General features: G+C 33.0%; 1 protein-coding gene across 1 annotated transcript; it reads left to right on the top strand.

Annotated features, from left to right (window-relative positions):
* The first annotated feature begins 3009 nt into the window (after window positions 1-3009).
* Window positions 3010-7790, top strand: LOC112514220. Its single transcript, XM_025120551.1, has 9 exons — window positions 3010-3067; window positions 3161-3354; window positions 3492-3676; window positions 4042-4326; window positions 5652-5710; window positions 5796-5832; window positions 6450-6521; window positions 6608-6932; window positions 7395-7790. The coding sequence occupies exons 1-9, from the start codon at window positions 3010-3012 to the stop codon at window positions 7764-7766; spliced, it is 1587 nt and encodes a 528-aa protein (XP_024976319.1). The 3' UTR covers window positions 7767-7790.
* The last annotated feature ends 8365 nt before the right edge of the window (window positions 7791-16155 follow it).

Raw genomic sequence — 16155 nt, 5'->3', positions numbered from 1 at the left:
TATTCAGTCTTAAAATCTTTTAATCTACAATTAAAATAACATATAGTACAATTTACCAATGTACATTATTATCTTTTCTTTTCATGTCCCCAAAATACTTATTACACATTTCACTCATGCATTCACCTTGAATACTTCTATGTCTTCTTCCCATCCCCCAATGTGAGATTCAAAATTAAATTCACCATAAGTTATTAAAAGTCTTCTCATTCCATTGCTCTACAACTTTCAGTCTCGCTCTCGATCTCTTGATTCTTTGTTCTTGGTGTAAATCGAACACATTTGTGGAGTCGTTTAAATATGTTGGATTTTAAATATATTGGATTTTAAACTGTCATACAATTTTTTTCATCAATAAACTGTAATTGGAACAATAACTCTTATTTATTCAAGTGTAACTTATATCATCGTTAAATCTTTTCTAATAAACCCAGTGAAACTTCAAAATCGTTAAAATTTACGACTTTTGCCGTATTGTGCGGATACACATCTAGTATTAGTTTAAAGAATATAGTAGAAAAAAAATAAAAGAATGTAATATGTCAATCAAAACAGTTTTAAATTGATTATTATATATATTATAAATTTTGGATTTGTTAATAACAATTAAAAAGATAATAATATAAAAATAATTGATATGATTAACAATAATTCTAAATAATTAATATTAATATATAATGTATAGTTAAAATTAATTAATAGTCTTCAACAAAAATTAATTACTATTGATTAATATTTATTAGTAGTAGTAGTAATTAAATTTTATTTATTAATATTTATTTATAATTATTTCAATAAGCTAATTTATGTTCATCCAAATATGTGCTCAACAAAAATTTAATTAATAACATAGTTAAAACAAGAAAACATGAATACAGACAAATCATATGTGATTTTACAATGTAATCACATGACACGTGATTTGAATATGAAACATGGTCATTGCAAGGTTGTGTAGGCAACTTAATCCGAGACTTGCCAAAGTCATACCGTAATCACATGTGATTTTTCAGTATAAAATCACATATGATTAAACCGTCCTCGTGTTGTCTTATTTTGAGTTTTGACACTGTTCTCATTTAAACCCAAATACATACAAAGATGTATGTATATAGATTTCAACTTGCAAAACGCTAAAAGAATCCAGATTGTGGCACTTTATGCTACAAACATACTACTATTCTAAGGGGGTGTTTGAGATTGTTTATTTGAAACTACTTATGCTTTTCTATAGAAGTCTTTATCAACTTATTGTAAGTTAGAAGGGTTTAACTTCTTCAAAAACTTCTTATTATCAGTTTGACATCGGTATAAGTTGTTTATCCAAATATTCAAAAATGTTTGTTACCGGCGTGACACTAGAATAAGTCAATAAGTTATTTTTATAAGCAATCTCAAACATCCCTAAAGTAACACCAAATTAGAATTCCTATAATATTAATTTAATTTATATACCTTATTTTGTTTTTACTTTATCGACAAGTTATGGAATAAACTTACGAGGATTACAAAGATATTCGGAATTTTTGGTTAAATATATGAATAATACTCTTGTTTGCATTGGGTTTGTATTATTTTGTTTGGACTTATTTTAATAAGAAGTGGGAGGAAGTATAATTAAATAGGCAAATTGCATGAAAAAATAGCGTATTTAACTTGATTCTTATTTTGGGTAACGTACTTTCAAAACTTTCATTTTGTTATTCAAGATGTAAAGTTTTAAACATTTAAATATTTGTCCTAATTTGCTTAAAGAATTTTTTTAATCTGAAAATAGGTTTTATGCAAATGCACAAGACATTTGCGTGAACTGTGGCTAAAAAGTGAATTTGGTTCCAAAATTGGCTACATCTCATTGAAATATATAATTTCTTAGGCGCTTAAAAAATGCACATGCCTTTTAAATTGTCGTGTATACCTTTTAAGTTACCAAAAAGTAACCGTAGTCTACTGGTAGTGTCATTACATGTGGTATTACAAGTTGGTAAAATAACTAAAAGGGGACTCATAATCTGCATTCGGGATGGGTGAAAAACCATATCAAACTAACTCTACCAAATAAAACTTATGTTTTTCTTCGTAATTTCAAAATATACACGGCGGTACACAACAAAATGATATTGTGACATCTTTCACGATCCTAAATTATTTTTTACACTGTTACGAAGGAACAAAGTGGTAGGCCAATACCACCGTATCCACTAGTATGGGTCCACCACTAATATCTTTGGAGTTTTAAAGAGCATCCACAACAGATTCTTCAAAAATTTTCATTATTCATTTTATAGATTATATTATTAAAATATTCATATATTTATAATATTTTTGGAGAGATATTCAAATTTAGAGAAATTTACATTCTCTCTCCTACATTCTTTATTTTGACCAAAGTTTTGAAAATTCTATTGGAATAAAAAATTATCCAAAAATACTGATTTTCTCCGTTTTAAAGAATCTCTTTGCTTGTTTACTTCTTAATAGTTTCATTAAGAGACAATCTCTAAATCGTTAAGAGGTGAATCTTGTTTGAAAAAAAAAATCCGTCTCTTAATGGTTCTAAAACTCTCTGAATGATTTTGTATATTGGATTTTCCTTAACCATTAAGAGCTCTAATTTCATCGTACACAATTACCAAACAATTAAATTTTAATTTTGTATTATATCATGAGAACTTATTAATCATTCTGACTAGTTAATTATTATACACTAAACCATTTAACAATTAACATACGAACACATCTATTTTGCGAAATGTTTATGTATATATACCCACATGTATGATACGATGAGTTTCAGTTGTCTGAACTGAAACAGGAATCAAACCAAAAGTCGATCCATACAAGAACACAAAGCGATCATCTCGACGTTTTCTTTCTTCCACACTTACGTTTCCTTCCATTCTCAAAAACAATCCTCCATTTTCGTTCCAATTGATTGAAAACAATCATCAAAACAAGAACAAAGAAATCATGATTTCACTCAAACCATTGTTATTTCTGCTGCTAACCATGGCATCTAATGGAGTTTCCAAGATCACTGATCAACAAAATCAACAACAATCCGCAGGTAAATTGTGTTTTCGTTTTCGTTTTCGTTTTCGTTTTCGTCTACGGTTTAATCGGTAAAGGTTTTCACTTTTTCTTCATTGTATTGTTGCAGGTTTTGTAGGGGTGGTTGGTGGTGGCTCCGGCGTCATTCCGGCGAGGGCTCAGAGGTCTGTTCTTGAAGCAGGGAGCAATGGCGAGAAGTCGTCTTTGGTTTTGGCTGAAAAGAGAACGAGAAGGAAAGATCCCATAAACGATTTCAAGTACTACAATGGTGGATGGAATATAAGCAACGATCATTACATCTCTGTAAGTTTTTTCAGAAACTTCTGTTCTTCATCGTTCAATTTTGACTTTGAAGTCAAACCATCGATTTTTCTAATTGAAAAGGAACAGCTTTTCCATTTCACTGATTGGTTAAGCTTTGTTGTCTGAATTGAATGCAGTCTGTTTCATTTACTGCCGTCCCTTTGTTTGGCATTGCTGCAATCTGGTTTGCGGGATTCGGTCTGTTTTTGCTCGTAATCGGTTGCTATTATTGTTGTTACGGTCGAAAGATACGTTACGGGTATTCTCGAACCGCGTATGCACTCTCTCTCGCTTTCCTTGCCCTCTTCACGATTGCCGCAACGTGAGCAACTCTTTTTTACTCGATAAGTTTTGTGGGAATGTGGATTCGGGGCAAGTTCATTCAAGGACCATAAATATTTTGAGAACCATGAAAACCATGAGTTATTCATGATGAATTATTGAAATGTACGTGTGATATTCATAATGAATAATATTCATGAATCTTTAGATATATAAACTATATTCATGATGAATGGTATTCATAAAATGAATGGTACTCATCATGATGATAATTCATAATGAATAATAGATGTATTCATTATGAATAGTTAGTTCTCATGATTCTCAAAATATTTATGGTTCTTGAATGAATTTTCTCTGTGGTATAATTTGATTTTTCATCATTGGTTGTAATTTGCGTTTCAGTGTTGGATGTGTGACTCTTTACACGGGTCAAGGGAAGTTTCATAAAAGTACATCGGATACGTTGGACTTTGTTGTACGACAATCGAAAGATACGGTTCACAATCTCAATAATGTGTTGAATATTCTTGCGACGGCGAAGGGGATTGGAGTGGATCAAGTTTCTTTACCTTCGGATATGAAGAACAACATTGATCGGGTTGATAAAATGATAAACGATGCTGCTAGAGACCTTGACTTCGATACCAAAAAGAACGAGAAGCATATACACGATGTTCTAAACTCCATGTAAGTGAACATTTTATCATTGAACGGTTTCGTTCAATAAATTAGTCATATCGCAACTAGACTCGTATGTTAATAGTGACAATACGTAGAACTCTATACGATTACTGTTCAAAGGAACCCTTTAGGAGGGAGGTTTCAACGTATTATAAGGAGAAATGGTCCAAGCCTAGCCGATGTGGGAGTTTAACGCGCCCCGTTCTATCAAGGCCAGACAGACATAGATTGTCAAAATGTGTGCACTAAACCGTCAAAGTCCCAAGAGTGCCATGTGAGATACGTAGAACCCCGCTTTTGAGGAGAGGGAGGTTCCAACATATATTTAGATTTTAGTACCGAGTATTCTATAAGTTACTTTATCGTACTTAAGTTTATAGGATTAAACATTTGTCAGTCATATCTAAAAGTGTTGTAATAAGTTTATAGAACGTTTTTCGGCGTTGTAACAAGCTTTTTAGGACACTTCTTAATTTTGAATGTTCTGTTTACCCTTTTATATGATACCATTTGAAAATTTGTCGTATAAAAAATGTCCAGTAAAAAATGTTTTTATAGGCCATCTCTTGAAAGTTTTCTATAAAGAGCGAATAGGGCACTTTGTTTTTTTAAAGCGTCCTAAAACCAAAAGCGTCTTATAAACTTATTACAACACTCTTAGATAGGAGATACAAATGTTTGGTTCGATGAACTTTAGTTTTATAGAGTGCGTTTGGTATCCAGACATGATATGATAGGACAAAACAGAACAACTCTTCGGCGTTTGAAAAAAAAAACTGGACATGACATAACATATAAAATGACTAATTTACTCCTGATGAAATTTATGTAGTTTCTAATTTTTATTTTATGCCTTTTCTATATTTTTATTATTAATAATATTTAATAAATTACTTAAATTAATTAAAATATAAAAACCATATAAAAATAATATTTCGAGGAAAGTAAAGTGAAAGTTTAAAGATCACAAAATATGATAAATTAAATTTAAAGAATGAATAAAATGTAAAAAAAGAGACGTATTTGATGTCTCATAAAAGAATTAAGTTTTACTTTGAGGTTATATTGGTAAAATATAGGTTTGTTTCACCTTGTTTCATGGAGTAGGGGTGAAACACGTATGTTCTGCTCTGTTCTTGTCTGTTTCACATATAAGTGTTGTCAAACATTGAACAGTGATTTTTGTTCTGTGTACCAAACACACCCATAAGGTAATCTATCAGGGCACTTGAACAATTTTGTTGTCTTATAATCCCGATTTTATCGTAGGGAAATGATCTAAGTCTAGCCGATGTGAGACTCTAATATTAACATTACCGATTTGCCTGCAGTAGGCTTGCGCTTATAATAGTCGCCGCAGTTATGCTTCTCGTAGCCCTTCTCGGTTTCGGTAAGCCGTAACGATCCTGTTTTCTTAGAGATTTAAACTGGAATTTTGCTTGTAAACAACTCATTTTCTTGAGTTTTGGTTGCAGTCTTCTCCATATTTGGCTTGCAAGTTCTTGTTTACATGTGAGTGGTGATTCTACTTTATGCATTTTAACTGAACAAAATTGGTTTTATAGGACATAACATATGTCTAAATGTTCTAATAGACTGTTTTATAGGACTTAAGTTTATAAGATCAAGTAATGGTTCATGCGATGTAAAGGTGTTACAATAAGTTGATTGAACGTTTTTTATGCCAAAATTCGTCCTAACATTCTATTGTAACACGTTTACATAAGATACACAGATGTTTGGTTCTATAAACTTACGTCTTCTAAAACAGGCTGCTAGGACATTTAGATATATTTGACGTCATATAAAGCCAATTTCGTTGTACTGTCATTACAACAAAAATGATTTTATAGTGACGCCTAAAATTAAGTTTTTTAGGACGCTTCTAAAATCAAGTGTCGTATTAATTATTTTATACTGACATTATTTGAAAAAGTGTCATATAGACATAAATGTTCTATAAAAAGATGGGTTTATAGGTCACTTCTCAAAAGTGTTATATAAAATAGCTAATAGGACATTTTATTTTAAAAACATCCTAAAATTTTTGTTAAAACGTCTAAAAGTGTCCTAAAAAGCCAATTTTGTTATAATGTGTCTTGATCAGAATTCTTGAATGATGCTTGCAGATTGGTGGTCGTAGGTTGGATTCTCGTTACGGCTACGTTTATCTTGTGTGGCGTATTTCTCACGCTTCATAAGTACGTTCAAACGGATCCGATTTCTAGAATAAACTACATTTTGTCACCATTGATCTAATCGAAACACGTATTATCTGTATTCGTAGTGTTATGGGTGACACATGTGTTGCGATGGATGAATGGGTTCAGAACCCCACGGCTCATACGGCATTGGACGATATACTTCCGTGTGTTGACAACGCAACTGCCAAAGAAACCGTGTTTCAGAGCAAAGACGTCACTTTTCAGTTGGTCGGGATGGTTAATAAAATCATCAACAACGTGGCAAATATCGACCCCCCACCCTTATTCGGTTTCGTTAGTTACAATCAATCCGGTCCATTGGTTCCCACCCTCTGTAACCCGCTAAACCCCGACAAAACTGATCGAAAATGTCAAGCGGGTGAATTGGACGCTAGTAACGCGGCTGAGGTAAACCTCTCTTTCAGTTTTATGAAACAACAAAAACAGCTTTATAGGACGTCAAATATGTCTAAATATCTTAAAACTTGGTCTCGGAATTGAACTCCCTCCTAAAAGTTTATTGAATAAGCCACTTTCTATAGCATCAAGTCACTACCGAACAGTCATGTATAACTGACGGCATAAGCTGTGATTTCCATTAAGCTCATTAATTTGCTAACAAACGGGTCCTTAGTTCTAATCTAATGACTGCTGCAACTTTGACTTTTGAGTCTAACTAACTAACTTCCGATCTCGAAATTAACATGAATTCTTGCACTTTATTTGTAAATTTTAGTCGAGTAACGGTCACATAGAATACGAATAACCCGGGAAAAGAAATCGGTGTTGATTCGTTGTATAGTCGTCATTAGTTTTGAATCTTTTAAGTTATAAGTTTGACCTCTAGAAGTCAAACCCCATTTTTTGCAGGTGTGGAAGGATTATGTATGCCAAGTGTCTACACAAAATATATGCACAAATGTCGGGCGATTGACGCCAAAGATGTATAACCAGATGTCAGCTGCAGCCAACGTGAGCTCGGGTTTATCGAACTACGGTCCGTTCCTAGCCGGATTACTGGATTGTTCTTTCGTTAGGTACACATTCACCCAAGTCCATAACGATCATTGCCTGGATCTCAGAAAATACAGCAAGTGGGTCTACATCGGTTTAGCCATGGTGTCGGCTGCCGTGATGCATTCGTTGGTTTTATGGGTGTTGTATGCCCGAGAAAGACGGCATCGGAAGTATACGAAGCTCGCGGTCGTTGGATCGGGCCAAAGTTCGTTTGCGACGAAATGAGAACAGAAGTGAAAAATGTGTCAACGGGTCGTATATTTGCTAGTCGTCTTTAGATGTGCATAAATGACTTCGAATCGATTTATTTTGTGACGTGGCGTTAACAGGAAATATATGTTTTTATAAAAATGAATCTGACGTGGAAATGATATGGCGATGGATGGGCAAGACGTATGGGTATCACGTATAGGAGTTGGTGGGTCCCACGACTTTCGGTTCTTTTTGCTTTTCCATTTTCTTTTAGGGTTAATTGATAAAACTTTCAGCACACAAACGTAATTGGAAAGAATTGGACCGGACGTGACTGGACAGGATAGGGCAGAACAAATGTCTGTTTGGTGCTTAGTATGATTAGAACTGGATAAGACAGAACTAGACAAGTTGCCCCGAAAGTTATTTTATGATTTAAGTAAACATATTTGATTAAATTTACAATCAGAGGCGGATCTAGCGTATGGTGGTAGGGGTCCTGGCCCCCCAACAAACCAGTCAATTTAAAAAAAAAAACTATAAAAAGATTTGTTTAGTAAATTTTCCTATTGTGCGTCCAAGAAGAACAAGACAAGGGCTCCAGACCCCCAACTTGATATCCTGATTGTTAATTGGTCCATTTGCATCATGTAATTATATTTTCATTCAAAATATAAAATATACAAAATTATATACATCGATGAATTAGTAAAAAATCAACTGAAAATCGACCTAAATAAGTTATCTTTATTCGATTAACTGAACCATTTAAGCCGAAAATAAAAACCCAAAACCGTTTTCATCCGGATGAATTATTTGGTTTTAAAGTTTTTTTTTCCAACACCCCTAAGTGTGCCCCCAACTATAAAAGTTTCTGAACTCGCCACTGTTTACAATGTTACAATGTTGTGTTAGAAATTGATGATGTTATAGCAAAAAAAATTGAAAGTACAATGTTATAATAACAAATGTCATGTCAGCACTATCGTGCATGTGGACAGTCTACGTGGACGATGAGATGTCAAAGAAACCTGGTATAATGAGTAAGTTCAATTTAAAAGGTTACTTGATGCTAGCTATGACGAGTAAATTTTTGAAAGTATGATGTCCTAATAAAAAATATTTTGAAAGTATATTGTTGTAATAAGAAAAACTAAAAGCAGAATGTTATAATATTTTTTTTTGTAAAAGTAGGTTGTTATTTCGTTTTATCCGCTAATAAATTAACACCTATCAGACCCGATTTGTGTGAAAGAGAGAAGTGAGTTCGAAGCCGAGAAATGGGACAAAATGGGAGAAAAACGAATTCAAAGGACATCCCTCCAGCTCCCAACTTTCTGCCCAACTTCACTGGCGCGATGAAAAGTACCCAGAAAATTAATTTTCTTAACTATTTAGCACTAAGTCTAACCACTTCAAGTTACCGATTAAGGTTTATTTTAAAGTCAAAGATGCATTTAAAACCTTGAAATATACATACTAAAATCCAGGTGTTACATAAATGGCGTTAACTTATCCCCGAGTTAAACTGCTACCTTGTTGGCCTTTGAGTGATTGACCTCAAAGTTGCACCACCGCTAAAATTATTGGGTACGCCGCTGCCGGTAAGTGAGAGTGACGCCTCTTAACTGGTTAATACTTATCGGGTAAATTGTCACATACGATGCCTTTTTGAAGGACTAAAATCTTATGCACTTTAAGTAAGTGATAGTATTGAAGTTTACCGATAAACGTTTGAGTAAACAACCCATAAATCTATAATTTTGTAAGGGTTCTAGGTAAGTTTTTTGAAAACTTCTTAAAATTCAAAAAGTACAACATCTATTAATCATTAAAACTATCTTGACAAATTAACTGAAAAAACTAACTAGTAAATTCGGGGCTGTTTACCTGAATGTTTATCCAATAAGCGCTTATCTTTAGGAGTCAATACTACAATTTATTTTACCGGGTAAGATTGTAGTACATCAACATCGTATTGTAAATAACAATTTACCTTGTAAACGTTTATCGGGTAAGAGTCGTCACCCTCAATTACCGAATAAGGTTCTCCATCTTTATCATTTCTCTTACCGGGTAAACTTTGTGACCCTTGCCATTTTCATCCGGTAAGAAAAATTATCCGGTAAACACTTACCGTATAAGCGTTTAGTAAATGATCCCTCAGTTATGTTTAAATAAAGATATTATTGATTATCTTCAATGATTTTTATACAAACTTTAAGGTTTTTGTGATAATTTTTAGACATGGTTTTTAAGAAACTTTCGAAGTGATTTGAATTTAATATATTTTAAGACAAATTACATCAACAAGTAACGTTTTTTAACTTGATTTCTATTTTAGGTAACGTGCTATCAAATCTTCCATTTTGGTACCTAAAATGTAAAGTTTTAAACATTTAAGCACCCGGGACCGGTTATCATGCTGATGTGGCAAGTGATGTGGTATCCAACTCACTATTATTTGCTGACATGGTTAGTAACATGAATTTTTTAATCTAAAATTAGTCTTCAACCGCTACCCGAATACTTAAATGTTTAAAATTTTACATGTTAAATGATAAAAATAAAAGTTTTAAAAATACATTACCAAAAATAAAAATCAAATTAAAATACATTACTTTTTCATATAATTTATTCTATTTTTATAAATCATAAACATTACCCCCACCGAAACCGATAATGAATTTGTCCACCAAACGGAATATTAAGAATAAGAAAAAGAAAAAGGTAAATCTTTATGGGTACCATAAGAGAAGAATTTGCTTGATGGGAATAATGACCTTTTTAAAAGACGTATATAAAGTAAGGGTAGAAATTGTAAATTGGGGTTTCTAGAAGGTACCTTTTTAAACTTTTTAAGTAGTGGAAGCATCCGCTCCTTTTATTTTTCATTCTCTTCCTTTATTAATAGCTTTATTCACGAAAGACCCCTCCAACTCTCACATAGAAATGTAAATGGGTATTTGGATGTGTTTTTCTAAATGATTTATGGTAATGTTTGATAATTCAATCATTAAAAGTTATAGGTAATTATTTAGTTTCGTATCGATCTTAAAAGATCAGTTTTGCTATAACAGTTTTTTACGCGTTTATCAGATTATGATTATTTAGGATTAAAAACTGGAAACTTGAAACTAATTTGATTATTACAGACTTTAATAATTAAGTTTATAACACGTGCAAACACCCCCTAAAAGAATCTTTACCACTCGACCCACTTCGGAATATCCCCATTCATAGGTCCAAGATCTACATCTATGAATCGAAAGGCTCGAATGATCCACAGTTCTATATCAGCGAGAGGTTTCTCACTCTTCTTTGATCTGTCTTAGGGCCAAGTGGTTCCCGCCTTCCCTTGCCTTAATTTTTTTTATTAACCTAGATATCCAACCCGCTAAGCGAGCCGACTAATCTCAGGGCGATCACCTATTTTGTAGATAGCCCGGAGTCACCGCATTTGAACCTCCGTGGCCACAAGAGGATTTTTGTTCATCCTTAGATTTGAACCTGTGATCTCTTGGTACTTTTGACCTTTGGAGCCAAGCTCAAACCAATCAGACACCACCTTTGTGGTTAATGATGAATCGGACTAAGCATTACCTATCTAATTTAAGTACCTTTTTGTGTTCGGTCCTTCATATCTGTAAAGACAAAATTGCCCCTGATAGTTAAGTTTCGATTTACATTTATCATTTAATCAAGCTTCTCATATCAAGGTTTATTTAGACAATGTGCGAAAAACAATTGGAGATGGGGAAATTAGTTTATCTTGCTTAAAATTACATCACTTTGAAGGCTTATCTTTTTTGCATAGGGGGTTTATTTGACATTAATCACAAAGTAGAAGGATTATTTTAAATAAATTCATAGTGTAGGGGGTGTAGTTATAAAATTGACTCCTAATATTACGCTTTTGAATACCAACCGACCCTCTGTTATGAGTCTCGATCAATCAAATTGGAGTGCATGCACAAACACACCAAAAGTGATGGATTCTTCTCACAAAAACTCGTCGTCGTCGTCAAGGAGAATATGCCTCTGTTCTCCGACGAACCATCCCGGCTCATTCCGGTGTTCACGACACCGCGGCTCATCTCCGAAACTTGGAAGAAAATCGATCTCCGAGCAGCTGAATCGATTGGATAGTAAGAAGACGAATCTGGTTAAGGAGTTTCTGATGAAAATAATCAAACCGTCGAGTCATGATCTACAAAGGAGAAAAGTTTTTGAGCCGAAGCCATCCAGGTTCTCTGTTTTGAATCATTGCCGCAATGAATTGGCTGTTTCTTAATTGAGATCTCGGCTTCGTTGATCATTGATCGTTCTCCTCTTTCGATCTCATATCTAGGCCTGTAAATTAACTGATGCATGTTTCATGTAAAACTCCGATCCGTATTTTTTCTTCTGTTTAGGAGTTGTTTCTCAGGAAATCGAGAGGCGTCTTAATTGATCCATTGAGAATCCGTGTTACCACAAGTTTCTGGAATTTTCTATCGTTTTAATCGAAAATTTCATCACCTCCTATATAATTATACACTTGTGTTGTATTTCCTTTTCTCCTTTGATAGAATTCGATTTACATGAATTGTTTTTCAATAATTTCAAGGAGATTGCGATCGCGTCTACGATCTTCAAACAAGTATTTGTCCATCATTCAAGTATAATATTCAAAATCAACCATATACCTTAAGTGATAACCATCATTTTTTGTACCAACTGCATCTCTAAATGTTACTATCATATAGAATATGATGAATTTGTTGGTAATATGTCGTAGATCTTGTGTTCTTTTTTTTTGTTGGAATCCAGGGGTTCTCTTTCTTCTTTTTGGAAATTGAGAGTATATCTAGGTGGAGTTTAAGCACAGGAGAGGCTACATGAGCAAAGGAGTCCACTCCACGTGCCACTGACTATGGCTGATTCATCAGTCTGAAACCCTATCACATGCCTCGTCGTGGACACGTGTATGTTGTAGCGATTCCAAATGTGGTTGCGCTCTATTCTATATCTTCTCTTTCATTTTACTTCATCTTTTCTTCTTTTTTAACCGTGGTCTTCTAGATAACATTAGATGTCCGCAAAGTTACTTCATCAAGGATATGGAAAAAACTAGAACGGCCTTTACACCCGGCATACGTCAGCATCTTCCATAGTTTATTGAAAACGGAGATTCTGATTAGATTTTGTTCTTCGGCTTTGTATATTTCGTTCGAGTGTCTATGACAAATAACACTGATTTGGATACCTCATCATTCGTTACATCAGTATTTCATCACATCAGTATGGTAACCGGTTATTGGGGTACTTAAATGTTTACAATTTTATATTTTAGATATTAAAATAAAAATTCTAAAAATACGTTATCTAAAATATGAATCAAGCTGAAATACGTTAGTTTTTCATGTAATTTTATATTTTAAAAAATAATATGTCGGATGCCATAAACTGTTTTTGCCCGCTCTAGTTTTGTCCATTTTCCAAACACACAATCGGAGTAATTTTCTACTTGTCATAATTGATATTTTATTCTTATAAAATATTATTATTTGTTGAATTTCAATAAAATCATATACAAAGAAACAAGAATTGTTATCAATCTAGTCATTAACATCTTCAATAATTTTTGTAAATTCTTTGTTTATTTATTAGATATTTTTGGTAATCTTTTAGTTATCTATTATCAACTTGACACGTAAATAATTATTAATTTTACAAAAATAATTAAATAAACAGCAAAATACATCCCTTCTTTTATAGTCCAGTTTAAACGATAGAGTTAATTTATGAGAAGTGATCTGAACGGTCTTTTCCTACGACCTTTAACCACTTTCATCAAATCTACTGTATCCCTTATATGACTACGTGTTTATATATCATGTAATCATATATGATCTTGAATTTTTTTAAATTTTTGTAAATTTACCAACGTGTCAAAGTGGTGATTCTTATAAAGTTATAATCGTTTTGATTAAATTTTGGTGGGAGGTTAATGATTAAGGTGTGATAATTTTGACCCATTTTGTAATTACCAAAATAATTATATATTTACTTTTTTTATTGTATTGGAAGTGGGTCCTGGGTGCGCTGGAATGGAACCGTCCTTGTTCACCCTTTTCATATTCTTTAGATTTAAAGATTGCGATAACATGAACCTAAAAAGATGGTTTGGTTCTTTCCAACAAATATTGACGCGTTATCTACTGTTTATAGCATCTTTTCTTTACTAATACATTTTTTTATAATTCCTTTAATAGTAAATAAAGAAAATTGAAGCCTTCATAAAAAGTCACATTTGAGTAGGGACGATGTTCATTTCAACCGTACAAATCATCCATATCATATTGCATCGTACCATAAAGCGCGGTTTAAAACCTTTGCGGTTTGATTTGCGGTTTGAATTTTTACCAGACTGCACTACACGGTGTGGGTTGCGGTTTTGAGTTATCAAACCGTGGTTCAAACTGTATTGCACCGCATATTTAATTTGTGTTTTTAAAGTTGTATATCACACACACACACACACACACATATATATATATATATATATATATATATAAGGGTACCCGTGCAATGCAGCGAGATATATCTCGATTTTAATGTTTTGTTTTATTTCGTCTCATGTCGATGGTATAATACGGTTTTATGTGGTTTTGAGAAAAACGATGATGTTTTTATTTATAAATAAAAATATAAATTTGAAAGCATCATAAAATTTTGAAAAAATATATATCGATATTAATATCAAATTAATTATTCAAATGATTTTGTTGTATAATCTCTTTAATTCAAATTTTTTATTATAGTTTAATTTAGGTTTGATAGTGAAGTAATTTATTTTTGATTTAATAATATAATTTTTTATAAAGATAATAATTAAGTATTCTGTTAGAACCACAAGAAGAGATGTTGTTTAAAACCGAACTTAGAGGTTGTTTACTACATGTTAAGCATCTCTCATTGGGGTAAGGTGTTTACCCAATAAGAAGGGATGTTGTTTACAACACGTTGCTATCCAATTAGAACGCGGTTGCTTTCTGACTCGGTCAAGGCAAACCCGACACTTAGTAAACAACCACTTTCAGTCCCACTTTCTGACTCAAGGACGAGACGTACCCGTTGGGGACCGGAGCCGAGGGCTGTTACTAAAAACCGGAGTCGGGTCCGGGAATTATAAAACCCGTCTCATCCCTACCCCGTTACCATGCCTAGAGTTGACTAGTGGCATAAAGTGCAGGGGCAAGTAAAAGATTTAAATACAATACCCATATCTCTTGAACTTGGCCTTCTAATCACAAACAAAAGCATAGGGACCATGGCCCCTGTAGGCCTTAAAGGCATCCACCACTGGCGTCAAACATGTTGGGTTCTCAAAGGGGTGGATTGTAAAATTCTACACGGTTAAAGAGGGGAACTAAGATTACCTTATAAGGGATTAGATATCTCCTCTACCAGATTCGTTTCAAACTCGTGAGTTCAGGTGTGTGGACAAAACAAACAATATCTGATATGGTTGGTCTGGGATATTACAAAAAACAAGGACTTGGACCGGGTCAGACGCCAAAATATAGGTGGAATGTGATTATAGAAAAATACTAATCTACCATCATCTGTAATAACCCTTACTTAGTATCTGTTATTACATAATAAAAACATATATATCTTTACTGTATATAAAACATTTATGGCCGGTTTACTAAATGTTTACCTGGTAAATGCTTACTGAGTCATTTTACTTTATCGGATGGACATGACAGATATTGGACAAAGAACCCTTTGGTCTTAAAACTAGCTTAAATACGATGTATTTCTTATTAATGCATAATGCATAAATTTAATCTGATATAAATATCAATTAATTTTTCGTGTCTTTTAACACTTATAATTTCTATTTTATTCAAATTTTATTTTTGAATTTTATTTTTTAAAGAGAAGTATTAAGTTTTAATTTTCAGCTTATAATAAAATATTGCATCCAACTGTACAGATACATCATAACATAATCAGTTAGTAGTATACACACTGAATGCAATCACAAAGACATCAAAATCCATAACGAGTACATATATAGGGTTGAGTTCATGTGAGACCAATGTTTTTCAGTGAGACCCGTAAGACCAATTTATGTTCATTGATCAACTTTATAAGCTAATGATCTTAGTCTAAAGTTGCATGGTGGCAATTTAGTGATTATTGAGAAGTTTCGTGGTAATTTTGTGATTATGAATGTTAAGATTGTAGATCTAATCCAATGGTTGATAATTGGTCTTACAGGTCTCACGAAAAACCATTGGTCTCACATGATCCCAAGTCTCATATATATATATGGGCCTAATCAAATGAGAACTAATTAGTTTGTGGTAACTGTGAGAACCAATATTAACCACAAATCAATAGATAAATTAGGAAATTTATAATTTTG

The sequence above is a fragment of the Cynara cardunculus genome (assembly GCF_001531365.2).
Source record: "Cynara cardunculus var. scolymus isolate 2C chromosome LG 6, CcrdV1, whole genome shotgun sequence".
Classification (NCBI taxonomy): Eukaryota; Viridiplantae; Streptophyta; class Magnoliopsida; order Asterales; family Asteraceae; genus Cynara; species Cynara cardunculus.
The sequence above is the reverse complement of the archived record's forward strand: the minus strand, read 5'-3'. Positions and strand labels throughout refer to the sequence as shown.